Source organism: Protopterus annectens, chromosome 6.part0 (genome assembly GCF_019279795.1).
Source record: "Protopterus annectens isolate FY-2018-M chromosome 6.part0, PAN1.0, whole genome shotgun sequence".
NCBI classification, from domain to species: domain Eukaryota; kingdom Metazoa; phylum Chordata; order Ceratodontiformes; family Protopteridae; genus Protopterus; species Protopterus annectens.
This window is the reverse complement of record NC_056737.1, coordinates 699,313,310-699,339,630: the sequence shown is the minus strand read 5'-3', so window position 1 is coordinate 699,339,630 and position 26,321 is coordinate 699,313,310. Positions and strand designations below refer to the sequence as shown.

Below are 26,321 nucleotides of genomic sequence, written 5' to 3'. Positions count from 1 at the left end.
ATGTCTGGTTATTTTCCTTGTAATAGACTCCCTGAGCTTGGCAACAACCCTTTCTACTTTCTGTTGCCTGAACCATAATGCTACAAGTTTTAGTGCTCTGGAGTTATTATCAAAAAACAGTTGTTAAACAGTAATCTTTCTAAACTCATGCATATTATAAAGATAGTTCCTTATTTTCTCTTTAGCACCCTGCAATTGTGCAGTGGTGCAGCTGTAGCATTGTTGCCTCACAGCAAGAGGTTCTCCCGTTCGATTCTCGGCTGGAGTGTGGGGAGTGCCTTCTGTGTGGAGTCTGCATGTCCTCCCCGTGGTTGGGTGGGCATTCGAAAGACATGTATAAATGGGCGTGCCTTTGTTGAAGGTTGAAATTGGAGCTGGCACCTCGGCGTTCGTAAAAATCTACTGCCAATCATTAGTGGACCGGAATTCCGCTGTGGCGACCCCTTACTGGGAAAAGCCAAAAGACAAACATCAACAACTCTGCAATTGTGCCTCTTCTTGTTCTGTGAGACTTCCCATTTTCTGCAATATTTTAACCTTTGTCAGTCCTTCTAAATAATTCTTGTTGCTTCTTAACCATATTTCTTTTTCTTTATTTCTACCCTATTTTTAAACTGCACTTTTGCTTTATCCTGCTCACTAGCTATATTTTCTGTAGAAAATTCTGTCTTGTAGTTCCTGAATAATTTCCACTACCCTTTCCTTAAATTCCTCTCTGTTTTAACAGATAGGTGGGGAAGCCAGTGTCTCATTTTTAATCAATTACCCTGCATTTTTATTTTAGTTATTATTGGCACATGATCTGAAATAGTTACTGGATGTGTATCAAAACTTTCAATTAAATGCACATGTTCCTGTGAAATATAATTTCTATCTAGCTTGGCCCAGTTTTTTGCACTTTGGGGAATAATTCCATACCAAATATTTTCATAATTTTCTTCAAAAATCTGCCCTCTTTTCTTATATTTTCCCTTCTAGCCCCACCCCGATACATCTTCACTGTCGCAAATCAAATTCTAGTCCCCACATTTAAGTAATATTCCCTGCTGAAAGTTGTTTATTTCTCCCAGAATTTTCTTAAGCTTCAGTGTAGCAGTTTTAGGTGGAATTTAAATATATGCCACCATTATCTTTTTTTTTTTTTGCTCTTTTATCACTACTGGAAGTCCTCCAGCAATTAATATAAGTACTCCCCTTTTCTGTTGTCCCAGATATTCCACTGAATAACCATCCTGAAATCCTTTCTTTATCAAATTCACATGCTCAGTTCTTTCCAAAAGTCTCCTGTAGCACAGCTATTTGCACTCTACATTTCTTAATACACTTCACGACTCTTTAGCTTTTGTATATACCTGTGTGATCTTTCACGTTCAAAGATAATATGAAAAGTGCTGCCATTATAAGAAGAAGTTATTATTCCCACCTGTTATGTAAACAGTTTTTTTAAATGTCTAGTTTTAGCCTTTGTAATACATGCACACATTAATGTTTGGCAGGTTATTTTATATAGTTGTTTCTTGTCATATCCATTTGAACCTATGTCACATCTTGCAAGATTTTTTGTTTTAATGAAAACCCCTTACACAAAAAAACAAAGTCACTTAAAAGTTATCCTCACTCTTTATTTGGTTAATTTATTTGGTGAGAGTCATTATGGTAAGGACGAGGTATGGCTCTTAATAACTTTTTTTTTCCTGAGTTCCTAAAATAACACTACAAAATATAGTTTCCTGACATGCAGTATCACATGAGGCTTGTGCCTCAATTAAGACAGATTCATTATGTTTAAACTACAAAATAGCACCAAAAAAACTCAGATAAACAATTATTCAGGGCTAAGGCTATGAGTTGTCACTGATCTTCACCAAGCAGTCATAAGGTCTGATTCCTTTAGTCTTTATTTGCCTAGTGTATGACTTTGAGAAAGTAATTTAACCAGGCAGTGTTTATAAGCCTCCAATGAAAATCGGCCTTAACAATTAATAAAATATTGATATAAAACTAAAATAAACTACAGATGGCTTATTTCCTCTCATCCTGCTCCCAAAACAAATTAGTAAGAATTGTAACATGACTTCTTGTCTGTTAAAATGTATTAACATAAAAATAAAAATAAAGATTTTTGAAAAAAAAAGAATTATAACACAAATCCTAGAAACTGAAATAACCAATAGGAATACCAATTACAGTGAAAAGATAATTAAAATTTCTTAAAATAAAATATGAAGAACTTTGCTGAAAATACTGAAAGCTGAATTTGCTTTCTAATGCTTGCAAATACTTAAAATCATTCCTTTGCAGAAATAAAGTAAGCATTTTGGAGTTCGGTTCTGATTGCCACCATTTCATACATGTAAAGCGATAATTTTACTCTGTAAAAAATGTTGAATTCACAGATGAATTCCACTATCCATATGAAGAAACACAGTTGATCTCATCTGAAACATGATGCACTTGTGTGCAGTTCCCGCACAGAATCATGTTCAAACAAAATCATGACAATTTTGTGATTTGCCCACCTCAGGAAAGCATGCAGTGTACTGAGGATGCTCAGAACTGTGTACTTTCCTACAGTGCACAGAAGACTGCCCTACATGGACTATTAGTGGAGCTTTGAAAGACACACAGCGTAGTAGTCTGTCTGACAGGCATGTCTAAGCAATGAAGCCATCACTCTTATTTGAGGGGATGTTTGAAAACTAAACAGAAAGATGTGTACATGTGTCTATATATAGTTCAAGTCAAGATGCAGATTCACATAAACCATTCATTTCATTTGTACTACAGACCCTTCATAAAATACCACTACCTTGATTAAGGGTACACAGACTGCTCCTGCTGTGTGATGTGCATATCTGTGACACTGTAGGTGTTTTCACAACAGAAACAGCCTGTATAGGCACAAAGCATGTTAGGGCAGATTTAGGGAGTATATTAAACATTGTGTTAGGTGCACCCAGCAGTGGCTGTATTGCCAGAACCATGGTGAAAACATATGGAAAGAAATTGGTTTAGGATGCAGAACATGTTATAAGTATACATATTGTTGGAAATCTTGCTCAATGTAACACACATATATAGATTTGTACATATGTGTGTGTGTGTGGGGGGGGGGGGGCAGCATGTGTCATTATCTTGCACTGTTGGTGATTGCCAGTATATAGAACAAGCACCACACCAGTCCAGGATACCTAATTCACTGGATAATTTACAACTCTGCCTCACTAATTTGCATCCGAAAGATTTCAGCAGAAACAAGAGTGTGGTATTTCAGTTTTAACTTACTGTTTATAATTTTTACAGGTGAGGTAATAAAATATGATTTACATGGTCAGAAATAATGATTGTTTTTATCTTACCCTCTTTAGTATTTTCAGTTGTTCAGAACAGGACATTGCTGCTTTTTGTTCTTTTCCTACTTCTGAGACTAGGTTCATGATTGTCTCTCTGCTTGCCTTTAATTCTCTCTCCTGGTTAGCTAAAGCTTCTTCTAAATTTGCAACTCTGGTCCTTTGCAGTATATGCTCTTTCAGAACTTCTGAAACCTACAAATAAAAAATACATTAAGAATGAAAAGGCATAATTCAATATATACCAGATTTTGTGGCAGGCATGATTATAAAAATCAAAGGTAAACACCAGTAGGAAGTATGTGGCTGCCTGTCAACAAGAAGGCAAACAGAAAGGTTAAATTTTGTGTATGTCCCTTCCCCAGTCTAGCTGTCTTTGGCAATAGTGGAAATGGAGATTCATTCCCTATCAATGGATGATCTCTGAACCTATTCTTTGACATGTCTAGATGAACCTTTATGCAAATAACCCCTCTCACAATTCTCCCTCTTTGCAATCTCCTCTTCCAGCAAGCAATTCTTATGCTTAAAAAATGAACAAGAAACACCAGCCGTACCACAGCAACAAAATTTATTGATATAGTAAGTGCTTTCAAGGATTCAACCCCTTCATCAGACTACAGATAAATAAATTACAAAACTTAAATAGTGGCATTAACTAAAAGCAATCAGCATTTAAAGACACAGTAGCATCAATACATACAAAAATGACACTTAAAATCATTATAGCTTACTTGCAATACTAATCTATAATAAATATAGTGCAAAATAAATATACATATATATATATATATATATATATATATATATATATATATATATATATATATATTGCATATTAATAACAGTCATAAATAGTAAAAAACTAATGTTACAACCTAATGTTTCAGAGGCCTAGAATTTAAAAAAGGTTTAAGGGATACCTTATTGTTTAAACCAGGGAATTTATCAGCACTAAATCACACGATCCATCTCTGTTGAGCAGGTTCTGCATGGTTTACTAAATAACCTCCTCTTTTATTATTAATTAAAATCTCCGAAACTAAAAATGTAAATGTATGACAGGATCCTTCTTTCTTGTTATGCATAGCCAGAGCACTACTCTCTTTACCATTTTTAATGTATCGATAGTGTTCCAATATTCTATCTTTAAGACATCTGTTGGTTTTACCAATATAAAATGAAAAACATATCACACAATATGCTAAATAAACAACATTGGATGTCTTACAGTCTGCATAATGGATACTATTAAATCTAAAACCTATATGCGGATGTGTAAAATTGCTACCTGAGTGAATGTGTGTACAAGCTATACAACTTCTACAGGCATAGGTTCCTATCCTATCAGACTTACTCAGGTTATTGGGTTCATTAGACCTGTAGCATAAATGGCTCTTCAGAGATTTATTATTTTGAAAAGTGAAATCCGTTTTTTTATCCATCACATCTTTCAATCCATCCACAGTAGAAAAATACCTCAATTCCTATTAATAACATCACAAACTGTGCTAATATTACTGGCAAAGGTCAATGGCATCCTTAGTTTATTATCACTCCCATATTTTTGTACTCTTACACTTCTTACTTCTATATTATTAATAGGGCTCGAGGCTAGTCTATCTCTAAAATAAGGTTTACACCGATCACCTCTAGTTCTCCAAGCTTCATCAATATGCCTATCGATAGCTTGATTGCCATAACCTCTCTCTAAATCTCAGATTTCAATTTCTGGAGTGCTGCATGTAACTGATTATCATCGTTATAGAGCCGCATTACTCTAAACACCTGCCCTTTAATTGCATTGCGTTTCGTATGGTTAGGATGCATACTTGTGTTGTGCAGAAAATTATTCTTTCTCACTCACTTTCTTTATAGACTAGTCCTAACCGTATTTAATTGGTCTTTACTGACCTTCACATCTAAAAATTCCATTTCATGAACCAAATACTTATGTGTAAATCTCAGAAAGTCAGTGGTCTCATTTAAATATCGAATAAATACATTCAAATTAGGTTCAGTACTTTGCCACAACAAAAAAATATAATCCACAAACCTTGTATAGCGGTTCCCTATCAGAAGCCTGAAACACTATAAGCTTGAAAATCAAAATCCTGAAACCAAAAGCCTGAAAATTCAAAATCCCGAAAACCCAAAATCCTGAAACTCAAAATCCTGAAAACACAAAATGGACATACTGACGTCATTGTGGCTTTGCTATTGTTAGCCCTGTGGTGTTAGGTCATGCGTTGGGTTCAGGTGAGTGTCTTGATTGGTTTTATGTTAGGGTTAGGGGCGGTTTAAGTGAGTTAGGGTTAGGGCGCAGGTTAGGCATATATGCAATAGTGACAAATATTGGGGTTAGGGGCGGTTTAAGTGAGTTAGGGTTAGGGCGCGGGTCAGGTGAGTGTGCGATATTGACAGACCTTAGAGTTAGGGTTAGGGTCAGGGTCAGTTGGTAGATATTAGTGTCTTTATAGTGACATATTAGCATTATTTGTGTTTTCAGGATTTTGAGTTTCAGGATTTTGGGTTTTCGGGATTTTGAATTTTCAGGCTTTTGGTTTCAGGATTTTGATTTTCAAGCTTATAGTCTTTCAGGCTTCTGATAGGGAACCGTATAGCATACTATGTATTTACTGTATGTCTCATTAGAAAAAACAAAGGAATGTTCCCAATGTACCAAAGAAAGATTGGCGTAGCTATTGGCACAAGCTGTGCCCATAGCTACACCAACCTTCTGAATGTAGTAATCCTACCAAACATAAAAATGTTGTTATTCAAAATAATGTCTAATAAGGTACAAATCAAGCGGTTCTTGTCAGATGTAATACCTGCATTACTTAACAGCTCTCTCACATTATCTATGCCCCATTGGTTCGGAATAACTGTAAACAATGATTCTATATCTAATGTTACAAAATAGAATTCAGTTTGTACAAGGGTCTAAGTGTCTCCAAAAAAGTTTTGGTATCTTTTAAAACACTATCACAACTGTCAAGTATGGGGTGTAAGTTCTTTTCAACATATATGGATAAGGGTTTTGTAGCTCATCCCCTAATGGACACTATTGGGCGCATAGGTGGAATATGAAGACACTTAGGTACTGTGGATAAACCATATACAATAGGGATCACAGGATGATCAACTGTAAAATATTCAAACAATGGTTCATTTATCATTCCAGTGATTAATAAATCAAAAAAAGATATCTTGTCCATTATACTCCTGGCTGTTGTCAAAGATATACATTGATATGTCATTTCATCATTTAATAAAACATACATTTGTCTAAAATATAGATATTTATCTAAGATAATGATGCCCCCACCCTTGTCAGCAGGTCAAATTTCTATAGATATTAAAGCTTTTAAATCATTTAGCGTGGCATATTCTGAATTAAACAAATTAAAAAACTGTTTAGAGCATGTATTTAAGGCAAAGACTTCTCTAATCTGTCGGTCACAAACATCAACAAAAATATCAATAGCTGAATTGCTAGGTGGAATATTTACACTAGGCTTCTTAAAAACACATTTATCTATCTGAGTAGAAGCAAAAATAGCACATAAACTTAAATTGTATTACAAACCAAGATATAGGTGAACACAGTATCCTGTACCTATTTAACTAGGTATACAGAAAGAAAAACAGAATGCAGCGTAGAGAGAGTCTAAGTTAAAATAAATCTAATTTTGCATACATGATTATAAAGTACACATTTTATTAGTAAACATATTTTTGTATGTAAAATTGCACAATATGAGCTCAGACACTGCCTTTTATGAAATAGGGGTTTTAAGGTTAATTAAAGAAAACTTTACAAAAATCATTAAAATACTGGCATTGCATTCAATAGTACAACCCCATGCATTTTCTTAATTAAAGCATTGCACAGTCATTGTCTGTTCTAGCAAAACCAGTAGGAAAAGTAGAACTGATTAGCAAATTGTTTGTAACAGCAGGCTGTGAAGCAATGCAATTCCACACTTAGAAGTGTTTCATTATGAAGAATTAAGGTCATACAAAATGTTTTTTCCTTTCAAACAGACTGTCACAACACCATGTACAATTAGCAGGTGATGCAAAATGCCTTACAATTTTAATGCACTTCATGATGACCACACAAACATCTTTAAAAACAAGCAGATGACCACTACAAAATTACATATCTCTGGGTTGTGCTTAATTAGGCAGAGTCTGATGTTTATCTAGTCTCTCTCTGTTTATATGAGTCTAGAAATGCACTTAAATGTAAAATACATAAAAAGACTGGTGCTAAAACTTAAGAAACTAAAGTTGCAGAAGTAAAACTTATCATAACAGTAGATGCTCAGATGATCATGCTGCAGTAGCCTGAACTATGTGGGTTATTTCCTGCCAAGGATATAACAGCCAGCCAGCTTCAAAGCTTTGAGGTACCTTACACATGACCAAACTGTCAGGCAGCTTGAGCTGAGCTGACTTGAAGACAAGTTTGAACACAAAGTCCTTCAGAGCTTTTGTATCAGCACATAGGGGGAGGTTGAGCCCTGATAGTGTAATGATAGGAATAACAAAAAATAAATATCCACACCCTGGCATAAAAACACATCTAAAAACAAGTGGGATGGAAGGTGGGAGGGAGTGAGTACTGCAGCACTGATCATTCGAACATCTACTGTTATAGTAAGCTTTGCTTATGTGACTGTACTATGTTCATCATATTGATCACTGCTTCAATAGCATTAACTATACATGTAGATTACCTACATTGTGGAGGTGGAAGGAGAACAGTTCAAAAGTCCGTGGAGAATGGTGCTAGCAAAACCTGATTTGGACCTAGAAAAGGGATCAAGCTTACAGTGCTTTATAAAAGTATGTACAGAATACCAAGTAGCAGCTTCTAGAATACTTCTGGAATCTAAATATTTCCAAAAAGCCATGCATGAAGCCAAGTCCCAGTCAGAGTAGGCCTTGAACCTGTCTGGAAGAGTATTGTTATGGCGAGTAACAAAAGGTAATAGCCTTATACAACCATTTAGAAATAGTCCGCTTTGACACAGATTATTGTTTCATGTTACCTACACAAGAAATTGACAATTGATCCAAAGATCTGAAAGATTTAGTTCTGTCAAGATAGTACCTGAGTTGTCAATGGGTATCCAAGGTATGGATTACCCTTTCTCCTTCATTTTTAGTTTCAGGAAGGAAAATGGAGATGTGGCTAGTTTGGCTTAAGGTACACTTGGATACCACTTTAGGCATAAAAGAAGCATTATTTCTGAAAGAAACCCAGTTCCTATGGAAAATGAGATAAGGATGGCTCACAGTAAGAGCTTACAATTCAGATAACCCTTCTTGCAGAGGTCACAACAATCAGTAAAACTGTTTTCCATATTAGGGACCTCAAGTCAGCCAAATTAGCTTGTTTGGCTGGAACATGTGTTAGCTTTTCTAACACAAAATTAAGACCCCAAGGAGGGGCCACTGGTTTTCTTGGAGGCATCTTTTGCAAAACTCATTTCAAGACTATTTTGACATGAGACTGCATTGAGAGAGGGGGATCCATGGGCAGACATGCTAAATGAACCTTGAGAGAGAAATAAGAAAGGACATAGAATATTAAGTTAAAAATATTGTTATGCTTATTTATTTTATTTTATTTTATTTATCCACTGGTGACCGGGTTAGTCCCATTAGGCCAACAACCTCTTTCCAGGAGAGACCTGAGGTAGTATCTATATTACAAGAGTAAATTTGGCCAGGGCTTTGTTGTTTCAAGGGGACCCATTTTTGCATGAACACTTCCTGTTTCCATTTCAGGCACAGAGGCAGCATGGAGAAACAGAGAGGCAGATGGAGAAAGAGGCAGATAATGGAGTGGTGAGAGAAATGGAGGAGAAAGCCAATATCTAGACAAGACAATGCGTGCAGGATTCTGAGGAGATGTTTCAAAGAAATCTATTTGATGGAGATGAGTTGGCAAGGAAGGGATGTATAATTACAACACTTTTTAAGCAGACACACTAATTTTGGAGACAGTATGGTTCAGTCCATTTGTGTGTTATTGGAAGTGGTGTTAAAAAATAACTTTTTTTATGGGAAAATACATCGCCATTTATGTGGGGTAGCCATGGGTACAAAAGTAGCACCAGCATTTGACAACTTGGTTTTACGTTGGTGGGAATTGTCTTATTTAACTAAACTCGATGGATTTAAACATGTTTCTATGTACAAAAGATACATAGATGATTTGTTTTTTATTTGGAATGTTTCGATCAATGAGCTGAATAGTTTTATGAATGACATCAACAGCCACGCATGTGGGTTGAAGTACGAACTAAGTAATGTTGGAACTAATGTCCATTTTTTAGACCTTAGTATTACTATGGATATGAAAGAGAAAAAATGTGTTAGCAGTGTGTATAGAAAGGACACTTATACTAACAACTTTCTCCATTTTCAGAGTAAACATCCACAGTTTATGAAATTTAATTTGGTCCATGGACAACTCATTTGTTTGAGTAGTAATATTTCTGAAGAAGAGGCTTTCATTAAAGCAGCAAATTAGCTCATCTCTATGTCTGCCCACCTTGAATATCCTTTAGATAAATTAATTGATATCAAAGAAGAAATTTTTTAAAACAGAATTGGCAAATTCCCACCAATCTTAATTAGTTGTTTTACCCCTAAAGCTAACCATCTGAGGGAAAACACTAAAATGGACTGCGCCTTTCTGATTCCAATTTGTACAGATTCTCAGACTATTAAACAAATCATTTGTAGCAATTGGAAAGTTATTTTGGGTAACATGGATTTGGCCAAAGTAATGGGAAATCATCCAACATTTATTTATAAGAAAGTGACTAGTGTTAAATCTATTTTAGAGATAGGATAATATAATTCCCCATTTTTACTAAGGGAGCGGTAGGTACTTACCCCTGTTAGAACTCTAAGCAATGTAGGTATATAGATTCTTCTAAAAGTATTTATTTTTCTCATACTCAGAAAATGGTTACTAGTATGGGAAGATTTAACTGCAAGAGTTTTGGCATAGTATATTTAGCTTCTTGCACCACTTACCACAATTTTTATGTAGGTAAAACTGTTAGGGCATTATAAAGAAGAATTTATGAGCATTGCTTGGCTATTAGAAATAAGGATTTGAATAATGCTTTAGCCAAACATGAATGTACATATTTTAAGAAATTTGTCTTTTTTGTGTTGGATTGTATTAACATAACATCTTAAGTTTTTGATTTCAATACTGCCTTGGAAATCAAGGAATTAAGATGGCAGGTATTTTTAAATGCTGAGAGATTTCCTGGCTTAAACAGGACTTTGAATGTCAAATGTCTTTTAAATGATATGTACTACTATTGAATTGAGCATGTAACTGTTTTTTTTTTTTTTTTACTTTTAAGTACTTTTAGTGAGTTTGATGATGTATTAACTAATTAATTAATTAAGATGTATTTAGCAATGTAGTGTGAGATTCCTGTCATAGTTCTGAAGAAGTTTGTTGTATTAAATCTAATGAAAGCACTTAACCATACAGTTTGGTGTTGCAGTGATTTATTTGTCCTTACTTCACGTTTTTCATTTCAAAGAAATCTATTTGATGGAAATTAGTTGGCAAAGAAGGGATGTATAATTACAGCCCTCCAGTTGGAAGGGTTACAGGATAATTTACTTAAGGAAATGGTGATGCACAATAAGTTAGAAAATGAAGCTGACATTGGGGGGTACATTATGGAGAAATTACAAAAGGAGAATGCAGAAAAAATCCTGAAGAATAGTGGTGAGATGGAAGAGAAATAACAGTTAAGGTGTTTGACTCACAGACACAAGGAACAGTATTTGATTCTCACTTTTGGGAGGTAAGTTAACTAGGCTTAGAATGACCCATTAAGGAAGATAGTCTAGTAATTAGCTATGAACTTATAAAACCATGAATCTAAGGAAAAGTTAAAATTAAAATTTTAGAGTTTTTCTATAAATGTGAATAATAAGAAGAATATAGTTAAAAATACAGATTTTGGAGTGGCATAATACAAGTAATGTAGATCTAATTATATTAAAAAGCACAAGGTTTTTAACAAATGAAGATTGCAAACAGAGAAACTGTGGGGAGGAAAGATAATCTGGAGTTTGGAAAATGAGAGCTATTCTGGAATAGACATATTCTGTGGAAATACAGTAAAGATACTGGTTGTAACTTTAGCAAAAATGTGAAGAATAACCATTGTAGATTTAGAAAAGAAAGAACAAGTATATATAATTATAACATTATATGCTTATATGAATTTTAAAGAAAGGGAAAACATATTTCATCAGATTTTAGACTATGCAGTGATAAATATGAATATTCAAATAAAAGGAGACTTTAATTGTGATCTAAGAGGCAAGAATAAAAAGAAAGGAAATGATATAAGAAAAATGTTAGAAGTTATAAGATATGATAAGTTAAAATTTTGGGATAACATTCATGGACTTACAAAATGGATATGTATAGAACTGAAATAGATTATTTTATAGTATAGGAAGGTTTTGTTATAGGAAAGGGGGTGATAGTTGAAACAGGACTTTCTGATCATGTTGCAATATGGCTAGAGATAAAGGAAAACAAGGAATATATAAAAACAGGCAAAGGAATAAAAGGGATAAATGAAAACGCATTGAATGAAGAAGGAAAGAGATTAGTAATACAGTCATGAAAAATGCATATTACTATGAAAACATTTTATACAGACTGGACTGAATGGTGGATGAGATTTAAGGAAAAATATAAAAAAAATATTTTTTATAGTGGCAATATGCTGTGAGAAAAGTAGAGAACGAAAAATATAAAATAACATATAATGTTATTATAATAGGAAGAGTTATAACAAAATGATAGGAAGTATTTGACAGGAAAAAGAATTATTTGAAATAAATCAATAAAAATGCAATAGTTGTTATATAAGCAAAGTATTTTTACAAGGAAAAATAGAAATATTGATTTACTTAAGCAGATTAGTATAGGAAGATTGTACTGTAATGAGATAAAAATGTGAAAGGGAAAACAGAAAAAAATCTGGAAAATATTATGAATAGTATAGTACAATATATACAAGAAATGTTTAAAGAAAAAAGAAGATAGTGAAAAAAGCATGTAAAATCAAAAAGTTAATAGAAAAAGAGAACAAGGAGTTGGAAAAGGAGATTGGAAAAGGATATTTCTTTATATGAGCTAGATAAAGTATTAGAACAAGTAAATATAGATATGGCTGCAGAACCAAATGAAATAGGGTATGAAAGGTATAAAGATCTAAGGGACTGGCAAAAAATGAATAAATGTTTTTAAAGATTTTGAATGAATGATTAAATTAAGGTTTTATGTTTGTTTAAAGAATTGTGTAGTGGAATACTTAAATTCATGTGGAGGAAGGAAGATAAAAGGCAATTAAAAAACAGAGACTGAAAATATTGCATAATAATGATCATAACATTTTTATGAAAATAATACAAAGGAGATTTGAAACTAAAACAGAAAATATTATGGAAGATAGTATAATGGAGAAGGTTTGTCAAGAATTATTACTGATAGAGAAACTATGGATGATATTATGAATAGAAAATAGAAGCAAAAGCCAAGATAAGAGACCTTAATAAGGCATTTGATACAATTAGACATGAAATCTTATGGGTAATAACAAAACAATATAATATAAGTGTGAAATTTAGGAAATTATGTATGTCAGCATATAGAAATAATAAAGTAAAATACTTGTAAATGGTTGGTTAAGCCAAGAGGTGCATATAAAGGGTGGTATAAAACAGGGATGCTCAATGAGTTGTATAGTCTTTGCATTAGTTATGAATGTGATAGTATGTGAAATAAATTACAAAATGAAGGAGGCAGTGTATGTAACACCTGAAGGGTTAAGAATTCCAGTTCTGCTAACATATACAAATGACATTATAATAACTGCAAACAACAAAATTTGGATAAAAGAAGTAATAATTTACACAAATGAATGTCTACAGGTAATAGGAATAGCTTTAAATAAAGAGAAAAGTAAAGGTTTAGGTGATATAGTACAGATAGGGGTACACACACACACACACACACACACACACACATATATATATATATATATATATATATATATATATATAATATATATATATATATATGTGTGTGTGTGTGTGTGTGTGTGTATATATATATATATATATATATATATATATATATATATATATATATATATATATATATCCTACAATGAAAGAAATTTCTGTAATAGTTATACAATTTGGGAATAAAGATGTAAGTAGAATTTAATGGGAAAAAAAACAGAATAAATAAATCAAACCTGCCTTTTTGGAGAGCATGTAAATTATCTTTGAGAAAAAAAATGTTTATTTGATAATTTCAGTGTTGATGGGAAATATAGTATATTTAGCAACAGTATCTGTAAAGGAGTTATTGCAGATTTTTTTTTATTTATATGGAGCTCTAGATTGAACCCAGTAATAGAGGAGTTTTGTATGTAAATAAAGAGGAAGGAGGTTTAGGGTTAATTAACCCAATGATATGTGCTGCTTCATTAAATTTGCATAAAGTGTTAAAGTGGATAAATGAAAAGGATGAAAGATTAACAGTAAAATTGTATAAATATAAGTATGATATATTTTGGGGTATGATAAAAACCTATAAAAGAGAAAAAATTGTGTATAAATGAAAAAATAAAATGTTATCAAGAAAACAATAATTTTATGAAAAATAAAAATTGATGATATAGAATAAGAAAGAACAGTATGGTATAAAATGTAATTATAAAATATTACTATGTAAAACCAAGAGAAAATCTAACAGATGAAAAAAAAGCTATAAAACTAAAAAGCAAATGGTGTAATCATAAAGTAGAATGTCAAGGTTTTTTTAGTTTTTTTGTACAGACTGGTAATAGATAAATTACCAGTAAAAGGAAATATGCCATATAAGAAGAAAAGTGATAAAATTATGTTTACATTGTCAGAAATGAAGAAGAAACTGCTGAATATTTGCCTTTGAAATGTAAAAGAGTAAAAAATGTTATGGGGAAAACTATGTAAGGAATATTTTTTGAAGATGTAATAGAAGGGGATAAAATAAATATGGAATGATTAAATATGAATATTTTAAGAATAGAAATAAAGACCATGTTACAAAAGGGATAAATAAATATTTATGTTATATATGGAATGAATGAGTAAACAAAATCATGTTTAATGGTAAATTGATTTTAGAAACATTATTAAGTAAAATCAGGTGGTTGTTATTGAAAAAGGAGTGGGTATCTAATAGGGATGAACATTTAATTTGACTAAGTAAAATTATGAATATGTGAATATATATATATATATATATATATATATATATATATATATATATAGCATCTATATTAGCATTTCGAAAATTGAATAGTTCAAATCACTAAATGTCGAACTGACATGATCGAACTATCCAATTTTCGAAAGCCGATAAAAAAACAAAAAAAACAAAAAAGAACTAACTGGTGTAGGCAGGTTGGGGGCTGTGCCCCCACACCCCCCACTACAGAAATATACCAACTCCGAGACCGCACTACATTGAAGTAAATGGAAACCTTCCCTTACGGAGATTTCCATTTACCCTTTCGACGTTCTGCACTTTGGGCATTCTCGATGCGACAATATCAAATTTGATATTGTCAGCATTTGAGATGCTGATAGGGACCCTATATATATATATATATATATATATATATATATATATATATATATATATATATATATATATATATATGTGTGTGTGTGTGGATCTACTTTGCATACTCAAATGCCCAAATACTCAAAATGTTATTTTCATGAAATCATGAACTATGCATTTTTCCCAGGGCAAGTAAACACTTGTCCAAAACTTAATGAAAACCCACCATGGTATCTGAAACCTACCTAGGTGGGGGCTGCACCCCCCCACACCCGCCAGCTATATATACCAACTCCAGGATCACCATATTTCCCCACACTGGGCAAGTGTTTACTTTCCCTAGGAAAAACTGCGCTGTTCAGAATTTGTTTTCATTATTTACATCTCTCAAAAATAACGTTTGAGTATATAACTATATATATATATATATATATATATATATATATATATATATATATATGAGAGAGAGAGAGAGATTTGTAAATATTTGCAAATATGTAAATATGTTGTAAATAAGATTTTTTTTTTGTATATAAATAAAGGACCACTACTCTTTTTGATAGGTTCTGTGGGATCTTTTACATCTATCTGAGCTATCACCAACTCAAGCAGAAGGGGTCCCAGCACGCCCTTATGCTGCAATGCGATGTCAGTAATTGATCGAGCTACTTGGGGAAATAGAACCACAGTCTTCTACATCAAAGGTGAGTGCACTAACTGTTGCTCCACTAATACTGTTAGTGTTCCTTGTAGAGCCAGACAACAACTAGCCCTGAATGAGTTTGTGTTATGTTGTTGGCACCAACTAGAATACCTTTTCCATTTGCTAATATATGAATTTCTAGTTACAGGCTTTCTTGCCTCTATTAGTGCCTACTGTGCAGCCTTGGTAAACAGGTGTCTAAAGGAAATTAAGGCCCTAACATCCAGCCACTCAATTAAAGTTGATTGATCTTGGGATGTACCAAACCCACCTGTTCTTGTGTGAATATATCCAGTTTGTGATGAAGCTTGCAGTAATTGTCCCTCACCACTTCCAAAAGAAGGGAGAACCATGGCTGCCTGGGCCAGAAGGGAAACAACATTATGATCTTAGGGTATTCCTTCTGGATCTTCAGAAGTATCCTGGATATTAGTGGAAAGGGTGGAAAAGCATACAGAAACATTCTTATCCAAGTTAAAGAATATATTTCCATCTACCAGTCCTTCTTGCATGAATTTGTGCAACAGAAACTTGATGATTGATTGCTCAGAGAGAAGACAAAGAGGTCTCCCTGTGGAACTCCCCACAGATGGATCATAACTTGGAAGACCCCCTGTTATAGTGCCCATTAGTGAGGGTCTGCCCTGGTCCTGCTCGGCTTGTCTGCCACACAATTTTACTCTGATGGGATGTGATAAGCATCTTTAAGTCTAGTGCTGCCAGGAAACTTGAAAAAGGAAGCAGAGGCAACAGGTTATGAAAGTTGAAAGAGGAAGAAGAGGCAACAGATTTTGAAGTGACATCATTTTGAAATTGGGCACTATCACAAACAGGTTTAGGAAAGAAAGATCCAGAACTGGTCTCCAAGCATTTTCTTTCTTTTGCACTAGGAACATCCTTGAATTAAAACCCTTCCCACTTGAAAAGGATGAACTGGTTCGTTCACTCCTTGGGACAGTATGTGATGAAGAAATGGTGGAAACAAAACAGTCTGATTTGGAAGATGAGGAATGACACCCTGGGAGTGAGGACTTTCCTCCCATTGCCATCTGTAACCTTGATGAATGATTTCTAGAACCTGTTTGTCTGAAACTATCCTTTGCCAAAGAGAAAAATGGAGATTCAGACTTTCTAGAAGGGTTATCAAGGTCTCTTGAATAGTCATTTAGACTTCTTGGACTGTCCTTGGTTTTGAGGGGTTCAAGATTTTTTTTTTTTGAAAATCCCCTGCCATTTCTTCTAAAGCATCTGTTTACCTGCATTTTGTTGAGGCTGTTTATTCTGTTTTCTTTTCAGGTTGAAAAATCTTAAAGATTCCCTGCATCAGCACTTTTTTGATCATCTGTGTAGCAGAGGGGCCAAACACTAAATCACTTTCCAAGGGAGAATTTAATATCTCATTTTTAATATCATCTGGGAAGTTCTTAGAATAAAGCCAAGCAAATCTGCTCAAAACAGTACCAGTGGCCATAGCCCTGGAAGTGGTGTAAACAGAGTCACACACACACACACACACACACACACACACACACACACATGCACACACGCACACATGCGCACACACAGACATGCACACACACTCACTGCAAACAGTGAGCAGCGACCTGTGCAAAAGAAGAAATTTAAGTTATTTAAAGCAGACTTTTCCTCACAAGAAGAAACTGCAGATAAAACATTCCTCATACTTTTACAGTTTGTCAGAGCAAACTTTAACACAAGCCTGACAATTCAAAATTCTGAAAATTAAAGTTGCAGAAGAATATACTTTTTTCCTATACCTATCAATATTTTTCCCATCCTTATCAAAAAAAGAGGTTAGAATTAAGTGCTTAGCAGCAGTGGGATCAAATAAACCTATGGTGGCTGGGCTTCAAGAAAACAGGAATCCCTCTTTCTTGTACAAGAAACTACTTTAAGAGAAGGATCAATACCCTGAATTAAACCCCAAGCCATATCCAGTGAAGTATTCAAAGAAAGGTTAGGAGAACTAAATACATACTTGGTTTTCTGTGTCTTTTTGACAGGAAAAATGAAGCCAAAAGTGTTACTAATGGCACTAGCAGCAGCTTCCCCAGGGATGGGCACATCATTCTGACACAGCACGGAAACCTTCCCTCTTCCCTATCCCAAGACAACAAGAGTGGCTCTCCCTAGACCACTGAGGGGACCCCAATAGCAGCAAATGACATGGGCAACCTCTGGTCCATAGTGGCTGTATGTGCTAAACCAGAGGGATATGGGGTAAAAGATGTGTGGTCTGAGGTACAACAAATGTCCACAGCACAGTCATCCAGCTGTGGCTGGTGCAAACTGGTAGCCTGCTGTTGTGAGAAAGGCTATTTGCTTATTTTTTTTCTTTTTTGTGGCTAGAAGAAGGACTGACCATGGGACTATTAGTCTTTTCAATGGTCAAGATGAAAATGGTGACTTTTTGCAAGGGAAGACAAGCAACAATAGCTGGGAAACACTACCAGTCCACACAAGTTATTTTTGACAGGAAAAACACAGTAAAAACACTTCAAGACACTATACCAGACCCACAAAAGTAAAATAAACACAATTTCTCTAAAGAAAAAATGTTTTCAGTTACTTTACATCACTTTTAAACTGACAGAAAAAATGAGTGCTCCATTTAAAAGTACATTACAGTCTTGAGAGACGTTGTTAAAACAGAAACATGCCTAGTTTTAAAATAACTTTCCTGAAGAGGAAAGCAATGAAACATCAACAAAACTAAGAAAATTGAAGTTATCTTCACTAAAATGAGCTTATCTACCCATCAAAGGAAAACACAAGCTGGCTGTCAGTCATCCCTCTTTCTTGTACAAGAAACTACTTTAAGAGAAGGATCAATACCCTGAATTAAACCCCAAGCCATATCCAGTGAAGTATTCAAAGAAAAGTTAGGAGAACTAAATACATACTTGGTTTTCTGTGTCTTTTTGACAGGAAAAATGAAGCCACCAGTGTTACTAATGGCACTAGCAGCAGCTTCCCCAGGGATGGGCACATCATTCTGACACAGCACGGAAACCTTCCCTCTTCCCTATCCCAAGACAACAAGAGTGGCTCTCCCTAGACCACTGAGGGGACCCCAATAGCAGCAAATGACATGGGCAACCTCTGGTCCATAGTGGCTGTATGTGCTAAACCAGAGGGATATGGGGTAAAAGATGTGTGGTCTGAGGTACAACAAATGTCCACAGCACAGTCATCCACCTGTGGCTGGTGCAAACTGGTAGCCTGCTGTTGTGAGAAAGGCTATTTGCTTATTTTTTTTTCTTTTTTGTGGCTGGAAGAAGGACTGACCATGGGACTATTAGTCTTTTCAATGGTCAAGATGAAAATGGTGACTTTTTGCAAGGGAAGACAAGCAACAATAGCTGGGAAACACTACCAGTCCACACAAGTTATTTTTGATAGGAAAAACACAGTAAAAACACTTGAAGACACTATACCAGACCCACAAAAGTAAAATAAACACAATTTCTCTAAAGAAAAAATGTTTTCAGTTACTTTACATCACTTTTAAACTGACAGAAAAAATGAGTGCTCCATTTAAAAGTACATTACAGTCTTGAGAGACGTTGTTAAAACAGAAACATGCCTAGTTTTAAAATAACTTTCCTGAAGAGGAAAGCAATAAAACATCAACAAAACTAAGAAAATTGAAGTTATCTTCACTAAAATGAGCTTATCTACCCATCAAAGGAAAACACAAGCTGGCTGTCAGTCATCCCTCTTTCTTGTACAAGAAACTACTTTAAGAGAAGGATCAATACCCTGAATTAAACCCCAAGCCATATCCAGTGAAGTATTCAAAGAAAAGTTAGGAGAACTAAATACATACTTGGTTTTCAGTGTCTTTTTGACAGGAAAAATGAAGCCACCAGTGTTACTAATGGCACTAGCAGCAGCTTCCCCAGGGATGGGCACATCATTCTGACACAGCACGGAAACCTTCCCTCTTCCCTATCCCAAGACAACAAGAGTGGCTCTCCCTAGACCACTGAGGGGACCCCAATAGCAGCAAATGACATGGGCAACCTCTGGTCCATAGTGGCTGTATGTGCTAAACCAGAGGGATATGGGGTAAAAGATGTGTGGTCTGAGGTACAACAAATGTCCACAGCACAGTCATCCACCTGTGGCTGGTGCAAACTGGTAGCCTGCTGTTGTGAGAAAGGCTATTTGCTTATTTTTTTTCTTTTTTGTGGCTGGAAGAAGGACTGACCATGGGACTATTAGTCTTTTCAATGGTCAAGATGAAAATGGTGACTTTTTGCAAGGGAAGACAAGCAACAATAGCTGGGAAACACTACCAGTCCACACAAGTTATTTTTGATAGGAAAAACACAGTAAAAACACTTGAAGACACTATACCAGACCCACAAAAGTAAAATAAACACAATTTCTCTAAAGAAAAAATGTTTTCAGTTACTTTACATCACTTTTAAACTGACAGAAAAAATGAGTGCTCCATTTAAAAGTACATTACAGTCTTGAGAGACGTTGTTAAAACAGAAACATGCCTAGTTTTAAAATAACTTTCCTGAAGAGGAAAGCAATAAAACATCAACAAAACTAAGAAAATTGAAGTTATCTTCACTAAAATGAGCTTATCTACCCATCAAAGGAAAACACAAGCTGGCTGTCAGTCCTCGAAAGCCTCAAAGGAGCATACTCTTCAAAGGCAGTCAAGTTTTGAAGAGCTTGACACTCAAATTTGTCTTTTACTCATCTCAGCTTGAGCTGCCTGACAGTCTGGGTACAAGGATGGTGTCCTGAAGCTTTGGAATCTAACTTATCCTTGGCAGGATATAACTCATACAGCTAAGGCTACTGCAGCAGTGATCAATATGATGAATATTATTAATTTTCAAAGTGGGCGCTGCCTTGGAAATGAAGGCTGCCTATGCCATTTCCTAGTTTTCTTTAAGTGTATTATATAGCAATAACAGTAAGACATTCTAAGCAGGGTAATATCATTTTTGAAGTTCTGCCTGTTTGCATTTAGTTTCTGTTTGACTTAACTGATTCATTCTTCCATTCTCTGAAACCTACTTTATCCTATTCAGGGTCAAGGGGGGACTTAGACCTATCTTAGCAAGCAATAAATTTAAAGCACAGAACTAGTACTACACAAGTCACTAGTCCATCACAAAGAGCCAGTGCACACTTACTTACACACTGTACACATACCAAATGGTAATTTAAAGGAGCACCAATTAAACTAAAAACATGTCTTTGGGATGTGGGTAGAAACCACTTCAGATGGAAAAAATCCATTTGGCACAGAAAAAACATGCATACTCCAGACAGAAGGCACAACAAACAGGAAATGAACCTCTGCTTGACCGCAATTATATTTAATCATTGATGTTTAGTTCCATATCCTTCCTCAGTCCTTCCTCAGTTCTCATATACTTTCTCTGGGATGCATCTGACAGATCCATACTCCTTATGCTTTCACTGATCCCTAACAGGGTGCAGAAAGTCAGCATAATCATCATCAAACCAGACCTGGAGGCTATGCTACTAATAACAACTGTTTCTTATCTCTTGCCAGGGCAACAACTTGATGCCTATGTATTATACATTCAATGCATACAGAAGTGTCAGTCGCTGTACTCCCTTCTGCTTATATACTGTCCGTGCCTAGTCATAACCTGGGTGCATTTATTAGTCTACCAGTCTACAATAATCTTGACTTGAAAGAGAATAAGATTCTTAGAGGTATTTACATTTTTATCCATTTCTACTGGTCTTCAGTAGCAAGTACCTGCTTTTTCTTTAACAGTCCCAGTACTGCAAGAAACACCATTGCCTACATGTTGATATGTCTCATGTCTGGATTCATAATCAGAGCAAATGTAGGCATAAAATGTCAGAAAGGCAGAAACTAATGGAATGCATTTAACAGCCTGAAGACAAAATATAACTCTAAAATGAACCAGGGCAGTGATTGCCACTCTTACCTTTGCTGTTAAGAAAGACATAGGATTTTCTTTTCCAGTAATGTCTATGTGAAGATTAGTTGCCAAGGTAGTTACTCCATCTCTCAGTTTCTTCTCCATGTTAGTGGCTTTTTGCTCTGCAACCTCTCTGTCAGCTAGAAGAACCCTGTATGGTTAATCAGAAATGTAATGCAGATACTTAAGATAGAGTTCAAGCACCAAAGGGTGGCTGTAAGAGCCACTAACACCCAGCATGACAAAGTCAGACAGAGACTTAAACTAAACTTTCCAATTAGTTGTAAACATTTTACAAGTTTTACATCAGATGCAAATATTCTTAATAGAACTTATTGTTAAGAAAGCTGAATTTACTAATAAGTCACTACACGTGTTGCATACTAAATAACTTTCAAAAGACTAGCAACAGTGCAATAGTATAATTAACATATCATAAGCTTAGCAAACAATTATGTAGGACTGACTGGAAAAGCCTCCAGAATCTGCAAATCTGGAGGCTTATTGGCATTAAAACTGATAACACCCTGACGTGCCAAACACAGTAGAAGTTAAACATGACACAGAAACACTTGTTCAATGGGAAGAGTCACGGTTTTCCTAATGTGTTCCAGATGAAGTAGAAGTGAATGAGGGCAAAATGTAAATTTGTTGAGCTGGCTAGTCACTGAAAGTAGTACTTAACTGATGCTATTTCAAATTATTGGCCAGAGAAGATATGCTATTAAGCAATATCACTGTGATTAGACAAATTTCCCCTTTTCCCTGAGAAACAGCAACTTCAGAACTGATTATTATAAAATGGGTATGACAGCTGGGGGGTGCAGTTCTGCCCACCATCTAAAGCAGTAAGAGGAAGTGAACTAGAGCTAAGGAGTAGATAATGTGATATCTCCATCAGAGTATTGAACATGATAATGACTAGAGAAAAATGTAAAGCAAATGTAATTAAAATATGCACAGAGAATTAAGTGAAAGAGGATACAGTATGCAAAATATCATGTAAGTAGATTTCATAGCCAATAAGAATAAATGGAAATAACAAAATGGATTACAGGTACTATGATATCATAATGACAAAAGAAAAATAAATGGGCAAGATCAAATTTAAAGGATGGAAGCAACTAAAGAAGGTACTGATAGAGCTTCAGCATAAAATCATCTTAGCAATGTAGTAGGCATGGTTATATGCTTGCAGATCTAAGAAGTTTGGATTAGAGCTTGGTAGTACCCCAGAATAAACAAAGATAAAGGGTAACAAAAGAAGAATCTTTAGAAAATGGAAAAGGTAAAGGTCTAAATTGATTTAGAGGAGATGGCCATATAGGAAAGGTTAAAGGATATTAAGAATATTTGCTTAATATTTGGCAAAATGTTATGGTTTACAAAATCTACATCTGGCTTTCACTCTAAATGATATCATAAAAACTAGAAGCATGAAATTATATATGACTGTTATATAATTTCTCTGTATACAAACATAATAATGACTGAGAATTGCATCTTGAAAGATAAATGAACTATAAATGAATCATTTTATGACTTAAACTTTCTTTTGTGTTTTTCTTCTGATTTTTATTATTATTTTTTTCTTTTGGTTATTGTAGCACTGGAATACATCTCACTTAAGTAACATCAATACAATATTAAGTATTTCCAAACCAGAAAAAAATGACCTTATTCTATATAAACTCATGAAACTACCACAGGTTTCTCAACAGTACCTACTACTACATGGTGACATTCATCCAAACCCAGGTCCTACCATTATCATCCATGATTGCCAATCCTCCCAACCCTTCACTTCTTGTACCCCCACGACTGCCAAAAACTCTCTTTTCATAGCCCACCTCAATATAAGTAGCTTAAATAATAAAATTACCCAGCTTCATGCCCTGTTAGATATACATTCTTTTGACATTCTATGTCTAACAGAAACCTGGCTCAAACCAGTTACTAAGGACAATGATATAATCCCACCAGCCTATAACATCATGAGATCAGATTGTCTAAACACAAAGGGTAGTGGGGCGGCAATATTGTTTAAATCTGAATTGCAAGTCACCTCACTAGATATTCAACCTCCCTCACCTAGTAATGTTGAGATACTAATGTCCAAGCTTCAAATTAATCCTAATAAATCCATATACATTATTTGTTCTTACATCCCCAGTAACAACATTAATACCCTGGAAACCACCCTTAGCTGGCTCTCCACATCCTTCCCACAAGAAACCATACTCGTTGGTGATTTTAATATTGACAGGAATTGCTGTACTTCTAACAAACCTACTACTCACATAAATCTTTATGGCTAAGGTGGTTGCACCATCCCACAAACACTCCCATACTAGCTAACATTATCAGCTCATATAAAAATCTTACAACCCTAAGATCTGCCAATAGGGTACTAGTATCTACCCTAAAATCCAATAGCAAATCTGGGGATTGCCTGTTTACTAACTCTGTTGATAACACTTGGAACAAACTTCAAAGTGAACTAACATCCCTTACATCCACCCCACTTTTCAAGAAACAACTAAGAATCTTCCTAAAATCACAATGGCTATGTCCATGCACCAATCCGGACTGATACTATCTCCTCTTGCCTGACCACCTTTAATGTCTATAACATTGTCTGACCACCTTTAAAGTCTATAACATTTATTTCTATTGCTTTATTTTTCCCAATGAGTTCTACTAAAGCAGTACACTGCCTATGGAAATAAAAATTTATACTTAACAAATCTTTATTCAGTACTTAGAATCACTACCCATTTCTATGTGCTGTCACTGTACAGTGGAATTAATCTGTATACAAAATGTGTTTTTAGCTATGTCTGTTAATAAGTTTTAGTTTGATAATGATCATGAATAATTTCTATGTAAATATTGCCATGTTTGGAGCTTTTCTGCCTGGGCCACCGCTGAAAATGGACATATATCCAGTTGGACTATCCCGGTCAACAAATGTAAAATAAAAATAAATAAATAAAATAAATACAACATAGCCCAGTTTGCTCAAAACATGAAATTCAACATGTTAACTCTACCTTATTCATTAAATCTTCATGCAAGACTATGTACCCCATAATCACACAATCACTTGTTATACAAATGGCATTCATTACTCTAGTCCTAGGGATTATCAGCTTATGAGCCCAAAGGTATAAGCTCAGGCTATCAGGACAGCTTCTTGCAGCATACATGTAGCTGTCTGCCTTATGATCCTTCTCCTTACTCTCTACCAACTAACTGACTGATTAAGTTTATTAAGATACTCAATCATGGGATCATCTCTAGACTTCCACTTCTTCATAACCACCTTCTTAGCTAGTAAGTTCATTGTGTATAGTATATCCCCCTGCCCCAAAAATATGACAAGAGTGTTAATAAACACATTTTCAACCGCCAAGTGTATTTGAAATTCTGAAACTTCTCTCCAAAACTTCTGGCGTTTGAAACAAAACCAAAAAATATCCTTAGAGTTTACCCTCAGCCCCAGCAAGTACCTCCAGATGTGGCTTGGGTCCTCTTATGCATTTTTTTTGGGTATAGGAAAAAAACAATAAAAATTTCCAAGCAAAAACGGTGTATTTTCATGCCCAATTTGCATACCTTGGGATCTGGAGAGCCATTACCCATAGTTACAGGTGAATATCCTCACCCACAGTTCCAGTCCATGTTTCCTTATATTTATATGCCACCTGATAGTACATTGCAGATAACCTGACATAAGCCTCTTAAATCACACACATAAATATGAATTTAGAACCCCTCGTGTCTATCACTGTGTATCTATACCCTTTATATTTGCATTGTGTTGCCACATTTTGTTAGTGTTTTAAAACCCAAATGTCTCAGTACTTATATCTGGAATCTTCATCTCACTTATGGTCTTCCTGATAATCATTTTATTCCAGTGTGTTGTAACATCATGTCATTGTTTTGAGAACATAAATTGTCATTGTTGCATTCTGTATCTGTATTTTTATAATCCTGAAGCTTTTCTCCTGACCTCCACTGAACAGGGGTTCCTAACATTCAGACTTGCCTAGTAAGTAAAAGCAATACATAAATAAATAAATAATAACAAAGAACAGGTGATTTCTCTAGACTCTACAGTTTGTTTCTCTCTTTCTTATGTCAGGTCAAACTGCCCTCAACAGCCATAATTGTTGTGTACACAGCAGTTCATACCATTTTACTAATCCTTCTTCTTCTATTAATATTTCTTTTCCCTAGAACTGATGCCAGTATCTCAACTTGGTACCCAGAGTCCCCATAACTTTAACTAGTTTTGATGTTACTATATGACTTATAGCACTGAAGGGACAAGAAAATGCTGTAATAATCAATATTACGAAAACTGCAAGGTAAGTAACTGTGCTACATAAATACAGTAGATTCCTACCTCTTATCCAGTCTCGCTGGGACCGAACCTTAGGCTGGATAAACGAATGGCTGGTTAATCAGAAAAATCATACAAAATAGCATTTATAGGTTATAAATCAGCTAGAATAACAGGATTTGTGTTAGTATGCATTTTTCTAATGAATATGAAGTCTAAAACTCAAATGTCTGTCATCATTTAGCTC

The 26,321-nt window shown here is 34.8% G+C and overlaps 1 protein-coding gene across 1 annotated transcript in view; it reads right to left on the bottom strand.

Annotated features, from left to right (window-relative positions):
- Nucleotides 1-26,321, bottom strand: part of LOC122803879 (coiled-coil domain-containing protein 170-like) — a 1,585,583-nt gene that overhangs the window by 752,028 nt on the left and 807,234 nt on the right. Inside the window, exons 6-7 of the mRNA XM_044073560.1 lie at nt 21,730-21,874; nt 3,360-3,545 (exon numbers count right to left, since the gene is read on the bottom strand). Of these exons, the coding sequence (XP_043929495.1) occupies nt 3,360-3,545; nt 21,730-21,874 (331 nt within the window). The remainder of the gene's footprint in view (nt 1-3,359; nt 3,546-21,729; nt 21,875-26,321) is intronic.